This window comes from Mus musculus, chromosome 11 (genome assembly GCF_000001635.26).
Source record: "Mus musculus strain C57BL/6J chromosome 11, GRCm38.p6 C57BL/6J".
Lineage (NCBI taxonomy): Eukaryota > Metazoa > Chordata > Mammalia > Rodentia > Muridae > Mus > Mus musculus.
Window position 1 is genome coordinate 120,397,861 of NC_000077.6, and position 26,746 is coordinate 120,424,606.

The 26,746-nt window shown below is 45.0% G+C and overlaps 1 protein-coding gene across 3 annotated transcripts in view; it reads right to left on the reverse strand.

Moving 5' to 3' along the window:
* Nploc4 (NPL4 homolog, ubiquitin recognition factor) overlaps nt 1–26,746 on the reverse strand; it is a 57,903-nt gene that overhangs the window by 18,063 nt on the left and 13,094 nt on the right. For all 3 annotated transcript variants that reach the window (NM_199469.2, NM_001195023.1, XM_006533134.2), the window contains 9 exons: nt 23,505–23,681; nt 21,209–21,257; nt 20,385–20,479; nt 18,397–18,520; nt 15,700–15,879; nt 13,798–13,884; nt 11,752–11,823; nt 10,913–11,039; nt 6,346–6,506 (listed from right to left, as the gene is read on the reverse strand). In NM_199469.2, coding sequence (NP_955763.1) covers nt 6,346–6,506; nt 10,913–11,039; nt 11,752–11,823; nt 13,798–13,884; nt 15,700–15,879; nt 18,397–18,520; nt 20,385–20,479; nt 21,209–21,257; nt 23,505–23,681 — 1,072 coding nt within the window. The remainder of the gene's footprint in view (nt 1–6,345; nt 6,507–10,912; nt 11,040–11,751; nt 11,824–13,797; nt 13,885–15,699; nt 15,880–18,396; nt 18,521–20,384; nt 20,480–21,208; nt 21,258–23,504; nt 23,682–26,746) is intronic.

Genomic DNA, 26,746 nt, shown 5'->3' on the forward strand with positions numbered 1-26,746 from the left:
CTGGTATGTCTCTGTCCACACAGCTAGCCCATTTGTCTCTGCTGTTTTCCTCACAGCACACGTGGGGCAATGCACCACTAGGTCTCCCAGCTACTTGGCCAGGATCAGGAGTCTCTGCCCAATGCTCTTGCCCTGCTGCCCAGGATACAAACAACAGCACCTCTTCCACTGCACACTTGGGCTCCATGCTCCCACCCTGTGAGTCCAAGAAAAATACACATACAGATATAAACACCAAGATGTTTATAAAACACAAGATACGAGAATAATGCTCTATGTAGCTGCTTTAACTTTTACATGGAGTTCTACCTGTACCTCTATCTGTGTGGCTAAAATCTGACTACACAGATAAGGTCGAACAGCACTCTACATGGGTCTGTGACTATCCAGTGTCCTTCTGTTATCACCATTTTCAGTGTTTGTAACCACAGATGACACTGGGATAAACAACAGACTTAGGTAAATATTGGTGTCTTTTTTTTTTTAAATTTTTGTTGTTGTTGTTGTTTTTCGAGACAGGGTTTCTCTGTATAGCCCTGGCTGTCCTGGAACTCACTTTGTAGACCAGGCTGGCCTCAAACTTAGAAATCCACCTGTCTCTGCCTCCCAAGTGCTGGGATTAAAGGCGTGCGCCACCATGCCTGGCTATTGGTGTCATTTATACAGCGCATTTTAAAATCAGCCACAAAGTCCACAGGAGGACTACCAGGACTGCTCCAACATTTGCTCTGTAGTTCTCTCTGCTCCAACTGATATGTCTCTGAAACATAAGATGAGCAGGCACCTCAACCCCATGGAGCTATAACCAAGAGAGAAGCTCTTCTGCAAGTTCTCAGACCAGACAAAGACAGGAGAGTAACAGGGTTAAGGAAATCACTGCTGTCTCCTTAAGTGTAAAAATTATACAAGAGACCTTGTTTGTTTTGTTTTGTTTAAAAAAAGGTTTCCTATTTGATAAAAGATACTTGAAAACCCATGGTGATGAAACCCTGACAGCATGCTCTTTAAGATTAAACAGGAAGTGAATGGGGAGAGGGGACGGGGTGAGAAACTCTTGGAGGGGTAACAGGGAAGGGGGAAAAGGTACAGGCTGGAAAGATGGTGGCAAACTACTATCTGTAATGGGATCTGATGCCCTTCTCTAGTGTGTCTAAAGAGGGCTGCATTGTACTCATATACATAAAATAAATAAGTCCAGAAAAAAAGAAAAAAGAAAGGAAGGAAGGAAGGAAGGAAGACAAGGCAAAGCCTGGGTGTGGTGTGCACCTTTGACCCCAATACTCAGGAGGCAGAGGCAGGGGGATCTTTTGTGAGTTGAGGCCAGCCTGGTGTGTACAGTGTTTCAGGACAACCAGGGCTACACAGAAAGACTCTGTCTCAAACAAAACAAAAGACTGAAATTGTTGCCTCATGTCCATAAAGTCAACACACAGACGTCTAAGACAGGAGGCCTATGAATTAGAGACCAGCAATCCACTAAGGTCTGGCTCCAACCACAGCCCTCAACCAGAGAGAAGGATGAAGGTGGCCAGTGACTGACATTGTTCCGGAATATCAGCCAGCACACAAGATGACAGAAATAAAACCACACCCGACAGAAAGAGCTGCATCACAGATAACACCACCTCTGATGCAAAGTTAACCTATTTTCAATACATTTTAAAGACAAAGGTAGAAAATGTTGCTGTTTAGGCTAGCAAGGTGGTTCTGAGGATAAGGACCTTGGCAACCAGTCCTGATACAGGAGTTCAATTCCTGGGTGTCTCATGATGTAAGTAGAACTGACTCCCACACACTGACTGTCCTCTGACTTCCACATACATGCACATATACATATAAATAAATGAACAAGGATGGCTTCTTCGTAAGTACTGTGTGGTTTAAATAGGAATGGCCCTGCGTAGATCACATGTTTGAATGCTTGGCTCATGAGGAGTGCACTATGAGGAGGTGTGGCCTTGTTGGAAGAAGTATGTCAATGTGGGGGTGGGTTCTAAGGTCTCTTATGTTGAAGCTTTGCCCAGTGTGGAACAAAGACTCCTTTTGCTGCCTTCAGATCAAGATGTAGAATAGAACTCTGGGATCCTCCAACCCACCTCTCCCTGAGCACTGCCATGCTTTGTGCCATGACGATAATGTACTGAAACTCTAAAGCTGTCACCCAGACCAGTTGAATGTCCTGGATAAGAACTGCCTGGGTCATGGTGCTACTTCACACCCATGAAACCTGAACTAACACACTACACTTTTAAACATGTAGGAAAGTATGAAGTAGTAGTTAGGAGTGACCTCACAGAGGTCCTCTAGAGACATCCTAAAAGCCTCTGGAAGACAACAGAGCACAAGTCCAAGGAGGAGAAAGCAGCCTCAAAGTTGAGCATGGGTCACCCTGGCCAAAGACAGTCCTGCTCCTAGGAAAGAGCAAGGGAGCAGCAGTGGACTAGTTCAAGCAACAGTAGTAAAGCAGGTGGCACAGAACTATCCTGCACAAAACAGAATCGGGCCCAGAATCACACCATGGAGATCCTTAAAACAGAGTGCATCCTAAGTTACATGGACAAAGAGCTAACTTCCATAGGTTTGGATTACCATTTTCATTGCTAGGAATTAAAGGAGGACAGGATGCCGACTCCTACTGTCTTATGAACTAAGACAATAAAGCCTGTGTGGACCCAAGGAAGCCCTAGGCTGAATGGGCAATGACACTAAGATAAAAGCCCCATCCCTTCTGTTCTCAGAAGAGGCCGGAGCAGAAAGCGAGTGTCCAGCGGGACTATGTCATCCATCCAGGCTGGAGCGACAAAGTCAGACACACTTGGTTGTATGTAAGTGTGAGGGCACTTTGTGGGAGTCAGTTCGTCCTCCATCATCAGGAACATTGGGTTTAACTCAGGTATCAGGCAGGCATAGCTTCATGCTCCTTTGCCCAATGAGACTGGTGAGTTAGAGGTGGTTATAAGCCATCACGTGGGTTCTGGGAATCTAATCCTATTCTCTGCAAGAACAGCAAATGCTTTTAATGGCTGAGCCTTCTCTCCTTGTGACAGCAGCAGCAATGGTTCTCTTCCTCCTCCTCTCTCTGTCTCGTGTGTGTGTGTGTGTGTGTGTGTGTGTTCTCAGGCTAGTCTTGACCTTTCTGTGTAGCTCTTGAACTTTTGATCTTCCTTCCTCTACCTCCTGAGTTTGGGAATTACAGGAGTAAAACATACCAGGTTTATCTTGGTGGTAGTGGTGCTCACCTTTAATCCCACACTGGGGAGGCAGAGGCAGGAGGATCTCTGTGAGTTCAAAGCCAGCTCCCAGCCCGGTCTACAGAGTGAGTACCAGGACAGCCAGGGCTACACAGAGAAACCCTGTCACGGGATGGAGGTGGGGGTTGAGGGGAGACCACAAACAAACAAACAAATAAAAAACCCAATCTCCCAAAAATGACAGAGAAAGAAAAAAAGAAAAGAAAAACAACACACCAGGTTTACCTGATGCTTGGGGTGAAAGTAGACAAGACACTACCCACTGAGTGACACTGTGCCAGCCCGCTCTTTTCATCTATTACATCAGAGACTCCAGAGCTTCTGTCTCTGCTGGCAGGCAAGCAGAGGCAGGATAGCAGTAGGAACAGCAGTCTCAGATCTGACTTGTTTTTAGTAAGCCTTAGCCAGTCCATCACTGTTTCTTCTATGCCTCTGGAGTCAGTCCCCCAGTTTTCACCTGGCAGCCTACAGAGTATGGTGGCTTGGGAATTTCAACTCAAACCATATGTACACCAATCTCAGGTAAGCAAGAATAGTTTATCGAACACACACCATAATACTGTAAGTGCAGGACCACAAGAAGGAAAAACCCAATTGTGGCACCAGTCAGTCCAGTCCTCAAGGCAGGCTTTTTACATGTAAAACGAGGTTCTAAAGTTCAAAAGGAAGCAGTGAAGAGGTACAGCATTTCTGGCTAACTAGACAAAGCATGGTCAGCTAACCTTTAAGCTGATTGGTCCTGAGAGGTAACAAGGGTGTAAATAGGAGTTAACAGGGTTTAAGTGATTCAACCATAACTTTTTGGCTTATTAGTAGCATTCTTTAATGTCAGCTATGGATAATTACTTCTAGGAAGTAGAATCTGAGAATCTGAACTTAATTTCACCTTATGGACAAAATGGAGACTGAAGAAAAAATGGTTGCAGTTATGTTAGAAGGAGTATGTCTCAACAATAGACTCTCTAAGGTGACAGCCCACCTTACAAAGCCTCTTTAGGCCTTGTTTCCTTGACTCTTGAAGGTCCCTAGGCAGAGTTGCGCTTAGGGGCATCAGAGAGAGGAGAGAGGAGAGAGAGAGGAGAGAGAGGAGAGGGAGAGGGAGAGAGGAGAGGGAGAGGGAGAGAGAGAGGGAGAGGGGAAAGAGGAGAGGAGAGGGAGAAGAGAGAGAGGAGAGGGAGAAGAGAGAGGGGAGAGGGGGAGAGAGAGAGAAAAAAAAAGAAAGAGAAAGAGAATATAAATAAGGACTGGAGAGACTGCTCCTCAGTTAAATGTAATGGCTGGTTTTCCTGAGGATCCAGGTTCACTCCTTCTTAACCATGTTCATCTAGTCCCAAGGGACCCAACACCCTCTGATTGCCTCCATGAAAACCAAGCATGAGTGTGCAGTCATACATACAGGCAGCAACACCATACTCAGAAAATAAAAGCAAATAAACTTTTTTTTTACCCCCCGAGACAGGGTTTCTCTGTGTAGCCCTGGCTGTCCTGGAACTCACTCTGTAGACCAGGCTGGCCTCGAACTCAGAAATCCACCTGCCTCTGCCTCCAGAGTGCTAGAATTAAAGGCGTGCACCACCACACCCAGCTATAAACTTTATTCTTATAGAATAAATAAAAATAAAAACAAATTAAGTATATCTCAATGACTAAGAATACTTCCTACTCTTCGCAGAAGACCTGAGTTCAGGGCCAAGTGCACACAGGTGGTTCATACATATCTGTAACTCCAGTTAGCCTCCAAGGGCACTGTACACGTGCAGTACAGACTTACTTGAAAGCAAAACATTCCCACACAAAACATATAAATAATGCTAGGTGTGTTGCTATACACCTTTAATCCCTACACTCAGAAGAGGTAATATCTCTGTAAGTTTGAGGCCAGCCCAGTCTACATACTGTCTTGTAAGACTCTGCTGCCCCTCTAAAAAAAAATTTTTAATCAAATAGATATATAGAGCTATATAACAAGCAAACACAAAAAGGCATCATGAGTGGTCCAAGAGAGTCCCTGGGCAACATTAAGACTGTACACAAGGAACCAAAAGTAATCAAGAGTAAAACCATTCCTAAGAGAAAGGCCAGCCAAACTACTCAACAAAACAAAACAAACCAACAGGTGATAGGGCAGCAGGTAGGTAACAGAGCAGCAATGACACCCTTATCCTGTCAAGCTATAATGCACATTTTATCAATAGACTGTCCTGTGAAATTTGAGCTCACTGAGAACTGGCTTTGGAAGTGGGGTTGCCCCACCCCATTTCAGATCCAAGCACGTTTTCTCAAAGTGTTTTCTAAAGTTCTCCTATTTAGTGATGTGTTGCTTCCAACTCTGTGACAGGGAGAAGAAGCCAACAGAACAGGCCCAGAGTAAGACCTTGGGGGCAGGATGTCACTTCCAGATTACTGTATTCACCCATGATATAAAAGGCCTACAGTGGGAAAGAGATCAAAGTCCAGCAGTTGTGGAGAGAAAGCTCCATCGGCTTCTACAGATGTTGTAAACACCTGGGTTGATGTTATCTTTGTCTGTTGCTATTTGTTCTTTTACTTGGAAGCCTCGTAAGGAAATATTGCTCTGCCTGGGGAATTCTGATCGGAACTCCAGGTGACCACATCAAGCAGGCTTCTCACTCAAGTTTCTGCTGGATGCTTGTAAGCCTGTCTGATTTGATGATATTTCCTTCCTACCATTATTTGTTCTTTTTCTTGGAAGCCTCACAACAAAAAATTGGGTCCGTGTAGCAAGCAGAATTCTTAACAATGGCGCAAATACCTCATCTTTACAAAGGAGGCTGCACAGTGAGATCTGATGTAACATGTTCAAACCCAACATGTCTGGTTCCTTTTCTGTCTATACCCCACAATGCCATACGCACACACGCGCACACTCACACACGCACACGCGCGCACACACACACACACACACACACACACACCCATGAGTAACAAGCTTCAGAATGTGACAGATGCCTTGATCCACAGCTGAGCTTTAAAATACAATGGATGAGGTCACACTCCAAACTATTGCAAAACCACAAGAGGCAAAGAGACTCACATCACCCTACATATATGTAATATTCTTGTTCTGCTTTACCTTATAAAACACATCAGGAACATACTGCTCACTGCTGGACTCCTTAGCATAGCCAAGCTCAGGGGCATCCTTACAAGGTAGAAGACACTCATCTCGGACTAGTGCCATGCACTGATTGGATACCTGGTACCCTTCAAAGTGAACCTGGTTGTCAGGACCACCTGCAAAAAAAAAAAAAAACCTTTTAAGAGAAGCTACCAGAAACATTAAAAAAAAAAAAAAAAAAAAGAAAGAAACATAATTAGAAGCATTCCACATCACCCATCATCCAACACTAGTAAGCAAAGAGTCAAGAATATGCTGGGTAACCTGGAGGGTGGCCCTAGCCCTATCTGCAGAACTGTGTGTGTGTGCGTGTGTGTGTTAGAGCACACAGACTCAGACTCAGCTTGGACACAAAAGTGGGAGGACAGACACTGTTCCACATCCTGGCAGCTCTAGCCCCTCAGTGAAGGAGGTCAGGAGTAACCGCACATTCCTTTGCAGGCAGGAGGTTGGCAAGTACAGGTGTGGGGTAACAACAGACTCTATATGGGGCTGGGTTGCAGAGTTCTTGTCTAGCATAATGGAGCCCTAGATTCACTCTCCAGCATAAACCAGGCATAGTGGTAAATGCCCTTGGGAGATGAAGGCAGGAGGATCAGAAATTCAAGGTCATCCTCTACTACAGAGCAAGTTCAAAGTCAACTTAGGCTTCATGACAATGTCTCAAAAAAAAAAAAAAAAAAAAAAAAAAGAAGAAGAAAAGAAGGCTCAGCCACACAAGTCTGGAGACTGGCCTGAATTTGAGACCTACAACCCACACAAAAAAGAGGAACTGACTTCCATGTGTGCACCACAGTGCTCCCATGTGCCTCTCTACTCTCTCTCTCCAAATAACTGAAAAGAGAAAACTGATGCTAACAAGCAGATCAACCATGCAGCATCTCCAGATTACAGAAATCTATGTGGTCCGATCAAGTCAGTGCTCCAGTATCTCATACTGTGAGTGCCAGGACACTGCCCAGACCAATAGTAATGGGCACCCCAAGAGTACTCACAGCTCTCCACACTAAAGATACATACAAACCCTGAAGAGTATCCCTCTTTCCAAGCACCATCCATAAAGACCTAACATTAAGGGAGCTGGAGAGACAGGTTAGTAAGACACCTATTGCCTGCCTGAATTGGATCCCTAGAATCCACATGAAAAAAAGAATTGACTCCTGCAAATTGTCTTGGACCTCTGCATGCATTCTATAGGATACGTCATATGTGTGCCCACAAACAATGTCATATGTGTGCCCACAAACACAAAGGTAGACTGTAACAAAATTACATATTTGTAATATTGTAATTTATAATAAAATATGATTTTTAAAAAAGAAAACATTAAAGACAAAGATAATATAAATGGCTATTTCAGAGTCACCCAGCCAGTTACACTGGACCCTGAAATTAAGGGGGTGAGGACGTAACGGGTATAACTTAAGTAAGTAGGTGTAATCCCAGAATCAGGACTACACAAGGAAAACGCCAATGCTCATTGTTCTTTTAGAGCTCTAAAGACTTTTAAAAAACCTACCATTATTTCAGTTTGCTAAAGTTACAAATCAGGACAGATATTCAGTCAATCTGGTTTTCAAATACATATCTGACCCAGACCCCAGAAACACAATAAAAAAAGTGTAGAAGACAAAGGTAAAAGTTGGCCCCTAAGCCATTCATCTTCATACACAGAAGGCCAGCTGCAGCTGGTGACCAAGCCCTCAGAGAAAACAGTTGCCACTGTCCTGTTCAGAGCTTTGCCCGTTATCTGTCGTCTTCAGCAGACCACAGTTCCGGCCATGAGCACATTCAGGTTTAGCTGTGCAGCTTATCTGGTAACACACAGAACATGGCACCATACCTGAGCTCTGTGGCTCAGAGTACAGAGCAGAGACCAAAGCTGGAGACATGCAGGCAAGCATGGGTGCACAACTGCTTACTGCTTCCTCTGGGCACTACAAACCAGGAATGGGTTCAGATCAGTCATTTAAGTGTGACAGGTCATTAGGAAAAGAAAACCTTGTGAGAAGAGAGTGGTAAGTAGTACCTATAAATACAACATTGGTTTTTTGTTTGTTTGTTTGTTTGTTTGTTTTTTAAAAAAGGCATCAGAAACCAGGCTTGGTGATATATGTTTCTAATTCCAGTACTTGTAAAGTGGAAAAAAGAGGATGGGGAGTTTAAGGCTGGCCTGGATGACACGAGATCCTTACCTCTCCACCATATCCCCACCCCCACCCCCCATGGCTCAGTATATCCAGCAAGTTTGAAGCCCTGAGTTCAATCCCAAACATCACAAAGAAGGGATGGGGGAGTAATATTGGTCCACACAGGTAGTCTCTGAAAGTAGCTTGAGCTACACACATTCCTTTGCCAAGTGGAGAAGAAACATGCACAAACCCACATGGTTTACTTATCTTTCAGGAAACTTCATAAAGGCTAAATAAGACATTGAGGAGTCTGGGCAAGTTAACTTTCATTTCCTATGCAAAGCACCTGCTAGAAATGCCACATGCAAAATGGAGCACGTGCTGGAAAGTAGCAGTGACATAAAGAACCAAGCTCTTGCAAACCTGGGGGCTCCAGAAAGTCATTTACAACCCAAGAGCCAAGCAGGTAACCACTGAGGAAGACATATGGCATTCTCTTGAGCAAACCACTATACATATCTGAGCCAGAAAGCTGTGAAAAAAAAAAAAATCACAGGAGGTAGGGAGAGCCTAGAGGCAAAGGCCGTGGTGTCCAGAAGGTACCTGAGCTCAGCACAAGAGGCACCAACTCTTAGGATGCTGTCTGTAAACAAGCAGACTCACAACTTCCTCTCCAATAAAGGAGATGGGACTGTGGCAGGTCCATTTCCCAGAACATTTAGAGGATTCCCACTTGCTCTTGGCCAAAAGACCCTACACGAAGGAGAAATAGCACACTTGGAGTTAGAAAACCCGTGCCCTCACTGTGGTAGCTAAGAGCTTGGATTAAGATCTCCAGCACTATACAAAGCCATTCTTCAGCCACTTGCCCCATCTGGAGAGGGCGATGATGAGACTAAGTACAAAAGGGAGGATTTAATGCTCAAGCAAAAGCAGGCTGACTGACATCCTATTGTAACCAAGGTCAGTCATTACCTCATAGTCCAGATCCTTTAAGAGCCAATTCTGGATGCAAAAATTTCATGGATGATCTGATTTCCAAATGTTCAACAAGTAATGTGACTCAATAATTGAAGGTGGCAGTCTCCAAGATGTAAACTACTTACAATTCTAAAACTGTGCCAGTTCTTTTGGCCCATGGGACAATTTCCCCATAGAAACAGTAATTTAAAAGGTTGGATTACTATGGGAACCCACAGGAGCCCAAAACAGCCATTCTCAGTGAAGGTGACAGCTCTGGAAGTCTGTGAAGGTGTTTCTGGCTGTTTCAATAAGGGGCACTGCCAGCTTTTGTGTGATGTTGAAGATGTTGGGCATCCTGCCAGATAAGAGGTGTCACAAACAATAACAAGTGTTCCATAGCCCTTGCACATTCATGTAGGCAAACTTTCCTACCATCATGATCCGAGATTAGAATCAATGTTACTTTATAAACCATCATGAAAGCATACATACATGACTATAATCTGAGGTCTCCAGGGCCACAAAACTGTGAAGGAAGCAACAAGATAAAGCATGAAGCACCCCAGGAGGCCACCACCCTAACCATCAGGATACAGGTTAGTGCAGATCTGCCGTCAAACCTTATGCGTATACTGACCACACAAGTGGCCTTACATCTGCCATTGTATAGGTGCCTTCTGCCCTACCTGCCCACAAGGAAGGACTCTCTGGGGTCCTTAACCCTAACCAACACCTCCACTCACTCCCTTTAACACTCAACTAGAGCAAAAATTTAGAAAAATATGACACCAATCTGTACGTGCAACAATCAACATACCTCTAATCAAAAGCATGGTAGAACAAAGACACGACCAGTGTCTTTCACTCCTCAAAGGATGTTCACTCAAAAAAAAAAAACGGGGGGGGGGGGAGTGAAGTGGGAGAAGTACCTCCTTGTAGATCTAAAGAGACCATAACCTCTTAGGAAAAGGCAAGCTTACTAGCATTTAGCAAGGCTTAAAAAAATGCTGAGTCTCTCGAAACAGAAACCCACTGACAGCAGGGAGCTGACCTAGGTCCCTGCATTAAGGCAGTATGAATTAGTGCGGATTCTCAAAGAGCCAGAAGGAAGTCTGAACTAGAAGCCTGGATGCAGACTGTGTGTGAACTGGTAGGGACACTATTATAAGAACCAGAAATTAAGTTGGGCATTGGTGGTGCACACGTTTAATCCCACTCGCTCAGGATACAGAGGCAAGTTGATCTCCGAGTTCAAGGCCAGCCTGATCTACAGAGCAAGTTCCAGGGCTATAAGAGAAACCCTATCTTGAAAAAGAAACACACATACAAAGAAGCTTATTGTAACCAAGGTAAAGATGGGAAGCTGCTGCAAAGAAGAACAAACATTAATGGGCAGTAGTATTTGTGGCACTCTGCCCCATTTATACCTGTGGCCACTGCAGTAACAAACTTGGATCCAAAATGACCATCGGGAGAGAGCCGGCAAATGTTGGGGTGCTTGTTTTGAAAGTCTCCTGCAGTGATGCATTCTTCTGAACTCAGGAAATAGGTGTCCTAAGCCAAGAAAGGCGGGATATCAAATTTTACAGCATGTGTCAAAACAAGCTTCTATTTTGTCTAAGATTCCAACTAAGAGTTGAGCCAGCAGGATGACTCACAGTGAAGATGCCTGCCACTGAGGCTGACCTGGGTTCAATCCCTAGGTTCCCTCCGATGGAAGAAGAGAAACAACTACAAGCTGTTCTCTGACCTCCACCTGTGTGCTGTGACACATGTGTGCACACATGCACAACAAATACATAAAATTATTTTAAAAAAAGAAGAAGAAGAGCTTCTAATGCTAATAACTTGGGAAGCAAACAGAAGTGGATCTCTGTGAGTCTGAGGTCAACCTGGCCTATACAGTGAGTTTTAGGACAGCCAAGGCTGAAAAGTTTGTCTTAAATAAATAAATAAATAAATAAATAAGCAAGCAATCCACAATGCCTCAAAAAATCACACTGAGACGAATATCAGCAATTCCTAGCTATCAGGGACTCGTGTAAAAAACCAAAGTAAGAGAGGAGAAGACCTTGGCTCCCACTCCCACAGGCCTCAAGTGGAGATGTGTGGGATCTGACCGGCTGGACGATTCAGCAGGGTGAGCCTTGACTAACAAGACTGTCTACAGAGTTAACTGCAAGCTGTGCAGAGACTGAGAGGTCTAAGTCAGCACTACCTGAGTGAGGTTTCAGGCCAAGCCACACTCCTGTCTCCTCCGTCTCACCTTATTCCGACTGTATCGGACTGTACCCTTTCGGGTGTCTTCTGAGACAAGGTCCGTGAATATCCATCCAACCTTAATGGAAAAGGAAAGCATCTTTGAGTATCTCCACACAACAGATGGCTTCTGTCCAGGGAGGGTAAAAGCAGTGCCCTGCAGACAACCCTTCCACTCCCGAGCCAGAAAAGCTGAGAGCACAGTTCCTCAATTCTGCTGCCAGGGAGAGACCAGCACCTCCCTCTGGTGCTGCGATGACAAACATGCGCCCCTCAAACAGACTCTGCCTAGGACCACTCAAGCCCGCACTCCACTAGAAATCAGAACAGCTTGTAAATGAGACCAAAAGGATGAGGCAAGGAGTTTATGCTCCAAAAAGAAGACAGACAAGAAGCAAGCAGTATGGTTTCCTGGAGTAGGTCTTCCACAAGGAAGAAACAGTGTCCCTGGAGAGAGGCACCTAAGATGAAAGGAGTGTTACAACAGAGGTTTCAGCTTGCCACCGCTGAGGGTCCAAGCTGTAAAGCTGTACCACCGGGGCTCCCTAAAGGCCAATCCTACAATTCAGGTGCTGTGCAGCCCCTGTATGTCCTACAGTGACAGGCCTGCATGCTCTATCATCTCTGCTCACCTTGGCCTCCAGCACCAGGAGACAGTGAGAGGACATCAGACTGGAGCTTGAGGACAAGCAAAGCCACCACCAGTTCCATCCTTGGGAAAACTGACAAGATGGTCACCACTCTCTCCACAAAACTGAGACTCAACTCATGAAACCACCATCTACACCTAAGTCTGGTATACTATGGGTCACAACTGCTGTAACAATTCTCAGATGAGCACAAACCAAAAAGGATGGTAGCACAGAGGATCCAATCAACAGGCACAGTCCAAACCAGGCTGAGGGAAGAGCAAGCAAGGAATGAGGGTTCTGAGAAAGTAACTTACATAACTTCAGACTTTACATGGTCATGATGTTACAAAACATAAATCCACAACACACGGGTCTAAACACTGGGCCACTTTTCCTCCTAAACCAAACTCCCAGAATTTGTAGTAGAGTATGGCCCCAGAACCTGTAGGGTAGGTATTTCTGCCTCAAGGTAAAGCCATGCTATGACTTTCCCAGTCATGTTTTTAGGTCTTCCTGCCCACCTAAGAGAGGTAAGGTGGAGTGATCCACACAGATCATTCCTCTCTGTCTAAATAAAGGACAAAACTTACATGACTACCAGTACTGAACTTCCACAATGTGTTCAAATTCATGACTCAATGAGCCTGTAAACCCTAACAAGGCAGGGATGGTAGCATACGTCTGCAATCCTCACAGTGGGAGGCTGAGACAGGAGGATTTAAGTTTAGACCAGTGTGAGCTACAAAAGGACATGTCTTAAAAACAAAAACTACAAGCTACCATTCCTAGGACACTTGTCAAGGGTGTGAAACAAATCACAGTAATAGACTGAAAGGACTCTCCTATCTGCTAACTGTCCCAGAGACACAGACAACTGCAGGGTCAGAGACCTACATTATACACAGGGAGCCCAATGCTGATGTAGAAAGGACACTAGCACCAAGTAAAGCAAGCCCCATGAAGAGCAAGCTCTCTTCTGCTCTGGGTGCAATGTACAACAAACTTTCCTATAGAGTGCAGCTATCTTTAGGAACTATGGCTATCAAGGTGAAAAGCTGTGTTTTCATACCTTATAAATAAGTCTTGCTCTATGTATCAGGCTAGCCTTGAACTACTGATCATCCTGCCTCAGCCAGCAAAGTGTAGGCGGGGAGGGGCGATGACAGAGTGGACACGTATGTGCCTAACTCTTAGCTTCATATTGACACTTGAGATGTTCTCACCTCACTCCAAGTCAGGAAACCATCAAAGCTACTAGCACCAATAAACACAACAGAGGTTCCAGAGGGGCTGAGCCCACACTTGATCTTGTCAGCTCAAGGTTTGGTCCCAGAGCAGACTTAGCCACTCCATCTGTTTGGATTTCCCCAGCATGGAGCCCAGGTTTCCCTAAAGAGCACCTGGCTGACAGAGCCTCATACCTTCCTCAGGCCAAGTTTGGCGGCAATCTCGTCAACCACCTCAGCTTTCGGGTCTTCCAGAAGCTCCAGACTGTTCTGTGTACCAATCTGGGTGGAACCACAGATAGAAAACAGTTAGAAGAGAGACCTGGGAAGAATGATGCCTCTACACCCTTCACCTTGACCCACGAGCTTCAACATTGCCCAAAGGAAGGCGATCTCTGCCTCAAAGTCACTGTGTAGACTAAGCTGGCCTCAAAACTGCTATGATCCCCTGCCTCTATCTCCTCAGTTCTAGGATCACTGGTGCTGGCTGCCACAACCTGCCTTTTTTTGGACAGTGTCTTAGTTTTTAATTTGGACTGGACTCAGATTCACTATGAAGCACAGCTGACCTTAAACTTCAATCTGTCATGGGTTCCCAGGTGCTTAGATCTAAGGAGTAAGCATCCACATTGGGCTTCAACTATACTTTTAATGTAACTGTCACACTCCATGCCAGAGATCTACAAAACTGAGCTGAAGCTCTGTGTTTACAAAGCAGCACTTCAATGGAAAGCACACCACAGTCAAGGTCTGGGTGAGTGGGCCTCTCTGCAGGGGCTTAGTTACCATCAACCATTGCTTTGTAAACAAAGCAGCAGAAGACTTCTACAATCTCACACATCTCCACACAAATGCCAAAGCATCAAAGTGGGGTGACAGGCACTGAGAACCCCTGTAACAAAGGCAGGGATGACGCATGTATGGATATAGAAGCCACACACTATACTCGTAAAGTCACGGCTGCAGACCCTGACATGTGCCCCGGGGTCACATGGGGCCCTGGGTCAGATGATCTAAGAATTGAGCAGAGTGAGAGGTGCACAGTGACCTCCAGAATACTGATGTGAAAGCCGGGCATGGTGACACATGCCTTTAATCCCAGCACTTGGGAGGCAGAGGCAGGTGGATTTCTGAGTTCCAGGCCAGCCTGGTCTACAAAGTGAGTTCCAGGACAGCCAGGGCTACACAGAGAAACCCTGTCTGGAAAAAACAAAAACCAAAACCAAAAAAACCCAGAATACTGAAGTGAAAAGAAGTGACTACAAGTCTGATGACCTGAGCCTGATCCCCGGAACCCATCTGGTGGAGAGAGAGCTGACGCCAGCATGTTTCCTCTGACCTCCACTCATGCACTGTGGCATGCAGATACACACAGACAAACCTAGAGGCACAAGTACATTTTAAAAAGTGGGGGTGGGGTGGGGGTTATGGTTTCTGTCCCTATATATCTGTTTCCTTTTGGAAGTCAAATTTTTTGTTTTGTTTTGTTTCATTCAAGGTCTTACGTATGCTAGGCTGGCCTCCGACTTGCTAGGTAGCTAAGGATGATCTTATAGTTCAGTTTTGTTTTTTTTTTTTTTTTTTTTTTTTACATTTTTTGGTGGGGAGGGGCCAAACTCGCTCTGTAGATCAGGTTAGCCTCAAACTCAAAGAGATCCCTGCTTCTGCCTCCTGAGTGCTGGGGTTAAACATGTGCACTGCCACTGCCACTGCCACTGCCACTGCCCAACTATTTTAAACTTCTGATCCTCCTGCCTTCACTCTCCAATGCTGCGATTACAGGCATATGCTACCACATACAGATTATGTGGAAGGGACTGACTGAGCCCTAAGCTTTGTGAGTGCCAGACAAGTGTTCTACTAAAAGTGTTACGGGCCAGCCCTAGGGGCTGTGATCTTATGCTCCAATAATTTTGGAAATCATTATCACATACATGTGTGTCATGTGTGCATGTCCAAGAGCATACAGTAAGAGACAGAAAAGCCGTGGGAAAAACAAAGGGAGAACGAGGCATCGGGAAGGGGAAGAGCTCCACAGCACCTTACAAACAACCCCGACCTTCTTACACCCAGGCCCTGCACTCTGCACTCACGCACCTGAGGAGGCTCGTAAATTGCAGCCACTTCAGCCCTGATGCCGAGGGGAATGTCCTTGTGCTCTGTGTACCGTCCGTATAAGTACCCAAAATGCTGGTTTCCGGTCTTTCTCCAGAAGTCAAGGAAGCGGTCAGCAACAGTATGATTCTCAAACATGATGTTGTCCACGTGTCGGTATTTCTGTAGAGTTAACAAAGGTTAATAAAAGCTTAAATGAAAGCATCCCATCAGAAACAACTTTTTCAAGAACCAATCTAGTGAAACATTATCTAGTTGGTATTTTTTTTTAACTTATTTAGCTTTGTTTTTTTTTTTTTTTTTTTTTTTAAAGATTTATTTATTTATTATATGTAAGTACATTGTAGCTGTCTTCAGACACTCCAGAAGAGGGCGCCAGATCTCGTTACGGATGGTTGTGAGCCACCATGTGGTTGCTGGGATTTGAACTCTGGACCTTCGGAAGAGCAGTCGGGTGCTCTTACCCACTGAGCCATCTCACCAGCCCTTAGCTTTGTTTTTATGTGTAGGAGTTTTGCTTGTGTGTATATCTGTACTCCTCCTGCATGCATGGTTAAGAGCACTGAACCACACCCCTAGCCCCGTCTGTTTTTATTTCAGCTTGGACCCAGCCCTAGTTCTCAGCTACACTCCCTAGAGGTGTAATTCACAAATGTGGCCATTGGTGGATCGATGGCTTACCTAGCATCTGCACCAGAGTTTAAGCCCTGGAAGCAAACAACAAACTCAAACTTAAGAACCTACTCTGGGCAGGCATGGAGACCCATACATCTAAAATCCCAGCACTAAGAAGGCTGATGCAGAAAGGAGACTGCATTGAGTTTGAGGACAACCTGGAAACTGTTAGAGACTGCCTTTAAACAGGGGAGGGAGGGAGGGAGGGAGGGAGGGAGGGAGGGAGGGAGAAGGAAAAACAAGCAAACTGCTCTGCTCTTTAGAGATCAGGGGGGACAGGGAAAGGAGAATTTCATCAATCAATAAACTGGAATTAACCTCACTGTTTTTACTTAGAATGAAGGTTTCCAAACTGAAAAGTAGCTTTCCAATAAGAATGAAGTAATTAAAGGAGATTAAGATTCCAAAGACTTGGAGCAGGATAGATGGCTCAGCAGTTAAGAACACTGCTGGGCTGGAGATGTGGCTCAGCAGTTAAGAACACTGCTGGGCTGGAGAGATGGCTCAGCAGTTAAGAGCACTGATTGCTCTTCCAGAGGTTCAGAGTTGAATTTCCAGCAACCACATGGTGGCTCACAACCACCTATAATGGGATCCAATGCCTTCTTCTGACGTATCTGAAAACAGCTACAGTGTACTCACATATATAAGTAAATAAACCTTAAAACAAAAAATTTACCAAAAATAAAGTTAAAAAACAAAAACAAAAACAAAAAACACTGACTGCTCTTTCAGAGGTCCTGACCTCAATTCCCCGCAACCACATGGCTGTTCACAAGTGTCTGTAACTCCAAGATCTGTACGCCTCATAAAGAAGTGAACGCAGACAAAACATCAGTGCACATAAAATAAAAATTAATAAATTATTTTTTGAAAATATTCTAAGGGCTGGCAAAATGGCTCAGCCAGTAAAAGCACTGACTGTTCTTCCAAAGATCCTGAGTTCAAATCCCAGCACCCATCTCATTACAAATGGTTGTGAGCCACCATGTGGTTACTGGGATTTGAACTCAGGACCTTTGGAAGAATAGTCTCTTAACCACTGAGAATAGTCTCTTAACCACTGAGCCATCTTTCCAGCCCTATGTAATATGTTCTTAAAGGTATCACAAGCACTGAACATTTAAAAATCTCCTAAAAAAAAACCCTGTGTTTCAGAATAAACAACAACAAAATAATTAAAACACATTTAGAAGGGGGAGTCTGAAGAGATGGCTCAATGGTTTCTCTGCCAGAGAGAGCACCAGAGGTTCAGCTCACAGCATTCACTGGCCTGTAACCGCCTATAATTTCAGTTCTGGGGCTTCCAACATCTTTTTCTGGCCACACATATTCATAACACATACACATATGCAGGTGAAATACTCACACATGTAAAATAAAAATAAATATTTAAAATTGTTTTTAAAGAAAATCCATCCTCTGCACAAGCCAACCAAATGGAACCTAAACTCAAGCCCTACACCTGCAAGCACTAGAAACTTCTCTGTCTTATGACGGCCACAGAAAGGCAGACGGTTAGATCTAAAAGGCTTGGCAGCTGGAGGGGACACTTGCTGCTCTTCCAGAAGGTCCAAGTTCTATTCCCAGCACCCACATCAGGAGGTTCCAATTCCCTGTAAATCTAACTGCAGGGAGTCTGACTCCCCCTCTCCTGCCCTATTCAGGCACACATCCCACAGACACACAGCATGCATATATGTAACTAAAGCCAGGTGTGATGTGCACAGTCCTTTAATCCCAGCACTTGGGAGCCAGAAGCAGTCAGATCTTTGAGTTCCAGACCAGCCTCCAAAAAAATGTTCAGGATAGCCAAAGCTACACAGATAAACCCTATCTCAAAAACCAAAACAAACCAAAAAAGTAACTAAAAATATAAATAAGAAAGAAAGAAAGAGAGTGAGAGAGAGAAAGAAAGAAAAAAAGAAACACTAGAGAATTGCCACAAAGGAAGTGTCTACTTGTTAGTCATGAAAACAAATCTCAGGGACATAGGCTGCTTACCTGTCTGTTCAGCGTGATGGCACTGGGCTGGCATTTGGTGCAGATACCATTTGGCCATGGGAGGTGTCCCTCACACCCTGACTTAATCTTGCAGCTGATGTTCTCCAGGGCAACAAACTTACCCCTGAGGGAAAACAAGGCTGAGTTAAACCTAACACTAGTGGGAAGTTAGGCAGGAGACTAGAGGGCACGTGAGCCAGGTTACACCCACTGGACAGTGCTTCTAGGGGGCGAGAGCACAAGGCAATACACTAAAGCCACTCTAGTCTAACTTCAAAGTTCCCCACTTTCTACCGTGTCCTATAGAGGGACACACAGCTCTTTCCCACACCCATGATGTTTTCAAGAACACTGTTGGAAACCTGTGACTGATGGCAAATATAGCCCATGCTACAGTAATACAGTAATGTTATTACTGTAACATGCTTGTGTAACATGCTTCTTCTTAGGGAAACTCTCACTAGGACAGAGCTGTCACATCGTCACTCATCTACTACAGTCAAAGGCACCACATGCATGAGGAAGCACCAGGCCGACCCCTGGCCTACAGGAATTCTGTGTATGTGCTCTCCGTTTTCTCAATCACAGAAGGGTCCATTCTACTTTCTTGCTTGATAATGGTTGTTTTATTTATTTAGTGTGCATTCACATGCAGAGGTCAGAGGTCAGCTCACAATAGTTGTTTCTTTCCTTCCACCATGTGGGTTCTGGCCAGGGACTGAGTTTAGCTCATCAGGCTTAGCAGCAAGGACCTTTATCCAACAGAATCATTCTAACAACCTCCATTTTCTTTCTTGTCCTCCCCCCAGTTTTATTAAGAAATAACTGACCAAAAAAGTATACATATTTAAGTTGTACCATGTGGCTTTTTTTTTGTAAATGAAAATTTTACGTTTTTGATGTTGATGATTTCAAAATACTCACATGCTGTGGATGGCTTGAGCTGAGTCAAGATCACCTTGCCTTGCCCAGGGGTGGTGGCCCACTCCTTTATCATAGCACTCGGGAGGCAGGGGCAGGTAGATCTCTGAGTTTGAGCCCAGTCTGGTCTACTAAGAGAGTTCTAAGACAGCCTGGACTGCACAGAAAAATTCTGGCTCAAATAAATAAATAAATAGCTGCCAGGCATGGTGGCACATGCCTTTAATCCCAGCACTTGGGAGGCAGAGGCAGGCGGATTTCTGAGTTCGAGGCCAGCCTGGTCTACAGAGTGAGTTCCAGACAGTCAGGGCTACACAGAGAAACCCTGTCTTAAAAAAAAAAAAAAAAAAAAATAGATATGGATAGATAGATAGATAGATTTAAAAGTTATTTTGAATGCTGGCAGGTTATCTGAGAAAAGCTACAATCAGGCAATCATTTTTAACAAAACAAAAAACAAAAACAAAAAACCCTGCTGACTTGAACTCAGAGCCCTGTCCTCTCATCAGCCAGGGCTGTCTTAGGAAAATCAAACAACAGGTGCTGCCTTAGCGGACCTTTCTGGCCACTGCTGCCACTGCATTCAGGGAGAGAGGTGGCTGCTTACACTGCCTTGCCTGACCAAGTCTGTTAACTAGAGCCCCTGTAGTACCAGGATGCAGCCCACGAGAGTGTTGTGGCTTCAGCCCCATTTCAGTTGTAAAAGTAAAGCTGACACCAAGCGAGGTGGCCACACCTTGAATCCCAGCACTTGGGAGGCAGAAGTAGTTGAATTTCTGAGTTCGAGGCCAGCCTGGTTGGTCTCCAGAGGGAGAGCCCGGGAAGTGGGTGCACTGAGATCCTCGTGGAGCAGCTGTCTTTGCAACAGCTGTTTACCTCCCCGAGCACTGTGGTGACAGCAGGACATGTGACAGGTTCTCCCTGCCTCTGGAATGGGCAACACTTGAGACTGCTCTGTTTTCTGTACTGCAAGGCTTCACTTTTCCATTCCCATGCCCTGTGTCTATAAACTATAATCGTCAGGAATGAATGAAGAGATTGCGTGCTGGGACACAGAGGATACTTGCTTGTCAGCCCCTCCAGTCAGCTTCCGGATGTAGGCATGGAAGGACATGTGCTTCACAGGAGGCTCCAAGTGGTTCAGATAGTCCTCATCAAATGGCTGCCAAAACATACACAGAAAATGAAGCGCCACAGTTCTGCCAGGACACATGAGGTTTTTCTGAACCTTACTGTGCAGGGGATCAGACCAGAAGGCACAGAGACAATGAGGGAGGCTAAGCTGGGTCTTTACTAGTTCAAGGTTAGAATGAAGGATTTTTTTGTATTAGTCACATTTCTTCAAGATAAAATGAACTCCTGTTAAATACTAAAGCTCTAAGAAGACTGCAAAGTCACAAAATGCCTGAGGATATAGCTTAGTGACAGAGCCCTTGTACCTCAGAGGCGGTCCTCATTCTCTCTCTCTCACTCTCTCTCACACACACACACATACAGAGAGAGAGAGAGAGAGAGAGAGAGAGAGAGAGAAAGATCAAAAGGAGACCTAAGATTCACACACAGTAAATCAAAACCATCACATGCAGGAACAGAGAGGCCCAGCCATGTGTCAGAGAAGAATTATCTAGGAAGGGAACTGTACATACCCCTTCATCACAGCAACACAATGTCTCAGCCACTCACAATCTCCCCTAAAGGAAGGTCACTCCCATAAATAAGCCTCAGATTCTTTGTGCTATTTGCACAACTGGGAATAAAAGGCCCAAGACAATAAATAGAGAAAATCTTTAAAAAGCCAAAACACCCCAGTTTAGGATAAGAAAATGCTTAGACAGCTCTCTCAGCAGCAGCCAACCACACTGCTCAGGCAAAACCTCCTCTTCAAACCTACCTCCAGTGGGACACAATGCACACACTTGCCCAAGGGACCATGGCGGCATCTGGAGAATGCACAGGGTGGAAGAAAAGCACAGAGATACAAAGGTTACCTTCTCTTGCTACTTCCCAATATTTTTGATATTTAAAATGTACATCACACTTCAGCAAAGTGCTTCCCTACAAATGAAGAATTACTGTTGATGGTACACAAACAAATGTTCCCCCTATAATAGTTATTTATTCTGGTATGTATCAGAAAAAAAACTACAGGATGGATTACCTAAACCTGTAATCCCAGCATTCAGGAGGCAGAGGCTGGAAGACTCAAGGTCAGACTGGCTGACAGGGCTACAAAGGGAGAGCCTGTCTCAAAAGAGGACAAGAAAGGGGAAGAGGGGAAAGGAGGAATGGGGAGGGAGGGAAGGAAAGTAAAAAAAGGGAAGTTAAAAACCCTAACCAACAAATCAAATCCATGGCTTCATCAATGTTAACTGCTTCATAGGACACCAGCTAAAAAATAAACAACACATGAGGTTGTATTCAATCTCCACCATGAAAAATAACATGTTTAAAAAGTTGCAGTAAGGACTGGAGAGATGGCTCAGCGGTTAAGAGCACGGACTACTCTTCTGAAGGTCCTGAGTTCAAATCCCAGCAACCACATGGTGGCCCACAACCATCTGTAATGAGATCAGATGCCCTCTTCTGGGGTGTCTGAAGACAGCTACAGTGTACTGACATATAATAATAAATAAATAAATTAATTTAAAAAAAAGTTGCACTAAATGAAAATGTTAAGAAAAGGCTGGGGGGTTCAGAGGTTAAGAACTAATCTTCAGAGTCGTGAGTTCAACTCCCAGCAACTACATGGTGACTCACAACTGTATTGAGATCTGATGCCCCTTTTGGTGTATCTGAAGAGAGCAAGAATAATCATATAAAGTAATATTTAGAAAAGAAAGAAAAGAAAGCTGTGCAGTGATAGCACAGGCCTTTGATCCCAGCACTGGGGAGGCAGAGGCAAGTGGATCTCTGAGTTTGAGGCCAGCCTGGTCTTCAGAGCAAGTTATAAGGTAGTCAGGCTACACAGAGGAAACTCTGTCTCAAACAAAACAAAACAGAAAAGAAACATGTGCTCCCTCCATCACTTGGAGAGGCTTATTTCTGAAGAGCAGAATTAACATACATGTGAGCAGGCTCTAAAGGACCAAGAAAGCCCAGATTATAGTGAGTCCTTGGAAGAAACACCAACTGGAGTCTTGGAGGCTCCAGTCCTGCAGCTGAGTGCACTGCTGGCTATTCCATCTGACATAAAAGTTGCTGATGTAGCATTTAGAACCAGTATCCCAGTGTCAGCACCTTATTGCATTTACACAGTGACACACTACTGCAGAGACAAACAGTCTCCATGTACATAATTTCACATCTGAGTGTAGATCATGATGTTTCTAACTGGTATCTCTGTTTTACTTTTCAATTTTATTTTATGTGTATGGGTGTTTTGCCTTTATGCATGCCTTCATACTACGTGCCTGGGGCAGAGGTCAGACAGCTGTAAACCACCATGCAGATACTGAGAATCAAACCTGGATCTTCTGCAAGAACAAGCACTCTCAACTGCTGAGCTATCTCTCCAACCCCTAACTAGTTTCTTTAAAAAGAACTGCAAAAAATCCTAAGATAAAGGAATGCACATGCACTATCATGTGACACAACCTGGTACAAGTGACTAACCAAGGAGCAGATCTGGGATCAGATTCACTGCAGGGTACCCAGGATACTCTTCTAGAAGTCATTCTACTGCTCCTGAGAGGTCAGAGCCAGCCCTTACACTGCTAACACATCAACCACCATCAGTGTCTTCTACGCCTACCTCTGTTGGAGGGAGCAGACACTCATCTCAAGAGGCATCAAAGCAGACCCTACATGTCTCTAGACACCTTTTGAGCTTCTTAGTACTCACATACTCCTAAACATTCTATGTGGAATCCATTTTAAAGTTCCATCTACTAAAGAGTTGTATAACTGCAGTAAAATAATGTGATAACAGGTGGCCAGACTCAGATTTTTCACCTTTATCAAATGCTTACTAACATGGAACATGTTTTTAAAAAAAAAAAAAAATATATATATATATATATATATATATTGCATGAGCTAACCTGAGCTCACTATGTAAACCAGGCTGACCTTGAACTTGCAACAATCCTCTAAGGGCTAAGATTACTAAAGCCACCACACCCAGCTCTTAAATATTCACTTTAATGATCTATTAAAGCCTCACTGGCAGGAGCCTATGGAGCACTTACAGCTGTGGGTCTCGGCTCCGGTAAATCTTCCCATCCTGCTTGCTGAGGTATTGATCGATCTCATCTTCAACCACGTTAGGAGCACCAAAGGCCTTTAACCCTACCGAGGTCGATGTTTCCATTTCAGACGAGGGTCCAGCAAGGCTTGAGGGAAACAGGAACAACAAATCGCCATGCCTGTTCAAAGGACAAAATGTCACAATGCCATACTCCCCCAAATACAAACCACAAAGTCTGGTGTGGACCCGGACAGCTTCAAAGGACAAATGCTACCATTTAATGGCCTACATAGGGAAGGTCCTGATTTGAAGACAACAGAATTCTTTCTTTCCTGGCGTTACACACAACAGCGCACATCCTCTAAAAGTTAACTTCCTTACCAATAATTGGCCATCTGACTGCATGTGTTAACACAGCCTGTGCTCAGCTGGGCCGAGGACAGCCCTCCCATTCCTTCTGTCTCTGCCCTCTGGCCTTGCTGAGCTCGCCATCCACAGCAATCTATCGAACCCACACTCTCAGGCCATGGCCAGCTCTCCCTCCATCCATGTGTCTCATACACAAGTCCGAGACTGGATAAGGTGACATGAGTTGCAAGCATCCAGACGCGGACGATGCAACCACTGATTTACACCATATTTCACATCTCAGTCTGCTCATCTACGGGTCTCAAAGAACTGCCACAATCAGCAAGTTCCCAGGCACAACCCTGACTGTCCTGTTGGTGGTTTTTGGTTTGTTTTGGTTGTTTTGTCTTGCCAACTTGGCAAACTAAAGTCTACAAGAGGGAAGCACAACTGAAAGCCTGCCTGGTACACTGGCCTGTAGGCCAGCTGTGGGCAGTCTCTTAATTAGCACTGATATGAACGGGCCCAGCCCACTGGTCAGGTGGTCCTAGGGTGTTTGAGAAAGCAGGCTAAGCAAGCCAAGAAGCATGAGCATTCCTCCATGGCTTCCACTTCACTTCCTGTGCTGCTCTCCCTCGAAGACTGCGACCCAGGATGTGTAAGGCAAATCAGCCCTTTCCTCCTCCCCAAGCTGCTTTTGGTAGTGGCGTTTTATCACAGCAATAAAATCCTAACTAAAACACTGACTTATTTAAAAAAACAAAAAAACTCCACATCTCACTATGCAGCCTGGGCTGGCCTCAAACTCAAAATTCTTCTACTTCTACTTACTGGGTGTTAGGATTACAGATGTGTGCTACCCCCCCCCCCCCCAGGGACAGAGGGTCACCACACTACAGGGTTGGGCAAGTCTGCTGGTTTCTGCCACTGTGAAGCACACACCTCAAGCACATGCCAACACTTTCTTTCCCTCTGACAGGGCAGACTCCCAGACACAGCTTCCTGCTCCAAGACTGCTGAAGGCCTGCTTTCCAAAAGAGCTGCCACAATTCTACTTGCTCTGCTCCAACTTGACATGACTTGTGGCTAAAGAACCGTTTTCTCTCTGAAGCTATTCACAGAACCATCGTGGGTCATGCCTGACCAGAGGTGTCTCGTGGCACTAAATCAGCTCCAGCCTTTGAAGACGGGAGGTGACAGATCATTTCGCAAACTTTCAGCTGCTGTCAACAGGACACACAAGAAAGAAACTGAGAGAACAACTGGTCCAGTGCTGAACAGCAAACCGAAGAAGAACAATGTCTGCAAGTACAAGTACTGACAGACATGCAGAATCCCAGGAGCGGGGGCTGCAGCTCTCAAGAGCTGCCCTCACCTCCTTATCCCCCATAATTCAGAGGCAATAAAGCTGTCAGACTGTAACCAGAACTTCTGCTTCTAGCACTGGATTAAATATGTCTAAACATCCTCTAACTATAAAATACTTGGCTCAGACACTGGATCGATTTTAGCAAATACACTGTAAAAACACTGCTGAGCTCCAAAGGTAAAAAACACCCAGGCCTTCCAAAGCTCGCAGTGATGTCACTAATAATAGCAGAGGACACGACTGTCCCTCGGCCAAGGCCAGGATCAGGAACTTGAGGCTCATAGACGACAGTGTTTACTGGGCAACAGATGTGTCTTTGAACTCCCTGCTCACATTTGACTGCTGAGCCTGAATCTCCTACATAAACCAAAGGACTAGCCAGACTTGATGGTGCACACCTGTTATCCCAGCACTTGGGAAGGAAAAAAGCAAGCAGTTACAAATTCAAGGTCAGCCTTAGCTAGACGTCAAGTGCAAGGCCAGCTTGGATAATGTGAGAACGTCCTTAAAGAACAAAAAAACCCCACATGACTCAAGGATGTCAGAACAACCAAGAGAATCCAGGAACTCAGAATGGGAACCAAGAAGAAACTGAGTCTACTTCCACCAGATGCTCTGCAGGGCAAAGTCACCTCCAAGACCAGGCACACGCATATGGAGTGAAACCTGGGCTGCTTCTGGGATCTGGAGACCCAAACCAGAAGAGAATGCAGCTCCACAGCACCCCCTGGTGCTCACATAAGCAAATGCCACTAAAGCTTGCATCAAATAGATCCTCTTCGAAGCCACACTTACCCCAATAAAAACCAAAATTACAAGGGAAATAAATTTCCACGAGGAAGAATTGACAGAGTAAGGGCTGAGAGAGAGAGGCAAGTCTATGACTCAAATGCTGGAATTACAACTCATAAACACAAACTCCAGAGAATGGATCAGAAACCTTTCAGGAAAAAGCTAGGAGCCGCCTGGCATTTTGCAGTGCTAGACATCAACAGCCCCTAGGAAAGGGAATCAAATCACGCTTTGGTTAGGCCTAGTGGTTCAGGCCTGTAAAACAGCTACTCAGGAGACAAAAGGCAAGTCCAAAGCTAGCCTGGGCAACACAGAAAGAAGACCGTCTCAAAATAAAAAGTTTAAAAATGAGGAGGAGAGGGGCTGGTGAGATGGCTCAGTGGGTAAGAGCACCCGACTGCTCTTCCGAAGGTCCAGAGTTCAAATCCCAGCAGCCACATGGTGGCTCACAACCATCCGTAACAAGATCTGACTCCCTCTTCTGGAGTGTTTGAAGACAGCTACAGTGTACTTACATATAATAAATAAATAAATCTTTAAAAAAAAAAAAAAAAAAAAAAATGAGGAGGAGAGACCTGGGGATACAGGGTAATGGTAGGAAACCATACTCAGTCTCGTGTTTTGTCCCCTGTCCATCTTAGTCTCTACCTGCCTCTTGTCTGCTGGGGTGAACTGTTCTGCCCCACTGCATGCTCCTGCAATGTCCGCTTTACCACTCCAGAGGCGATGGAGCC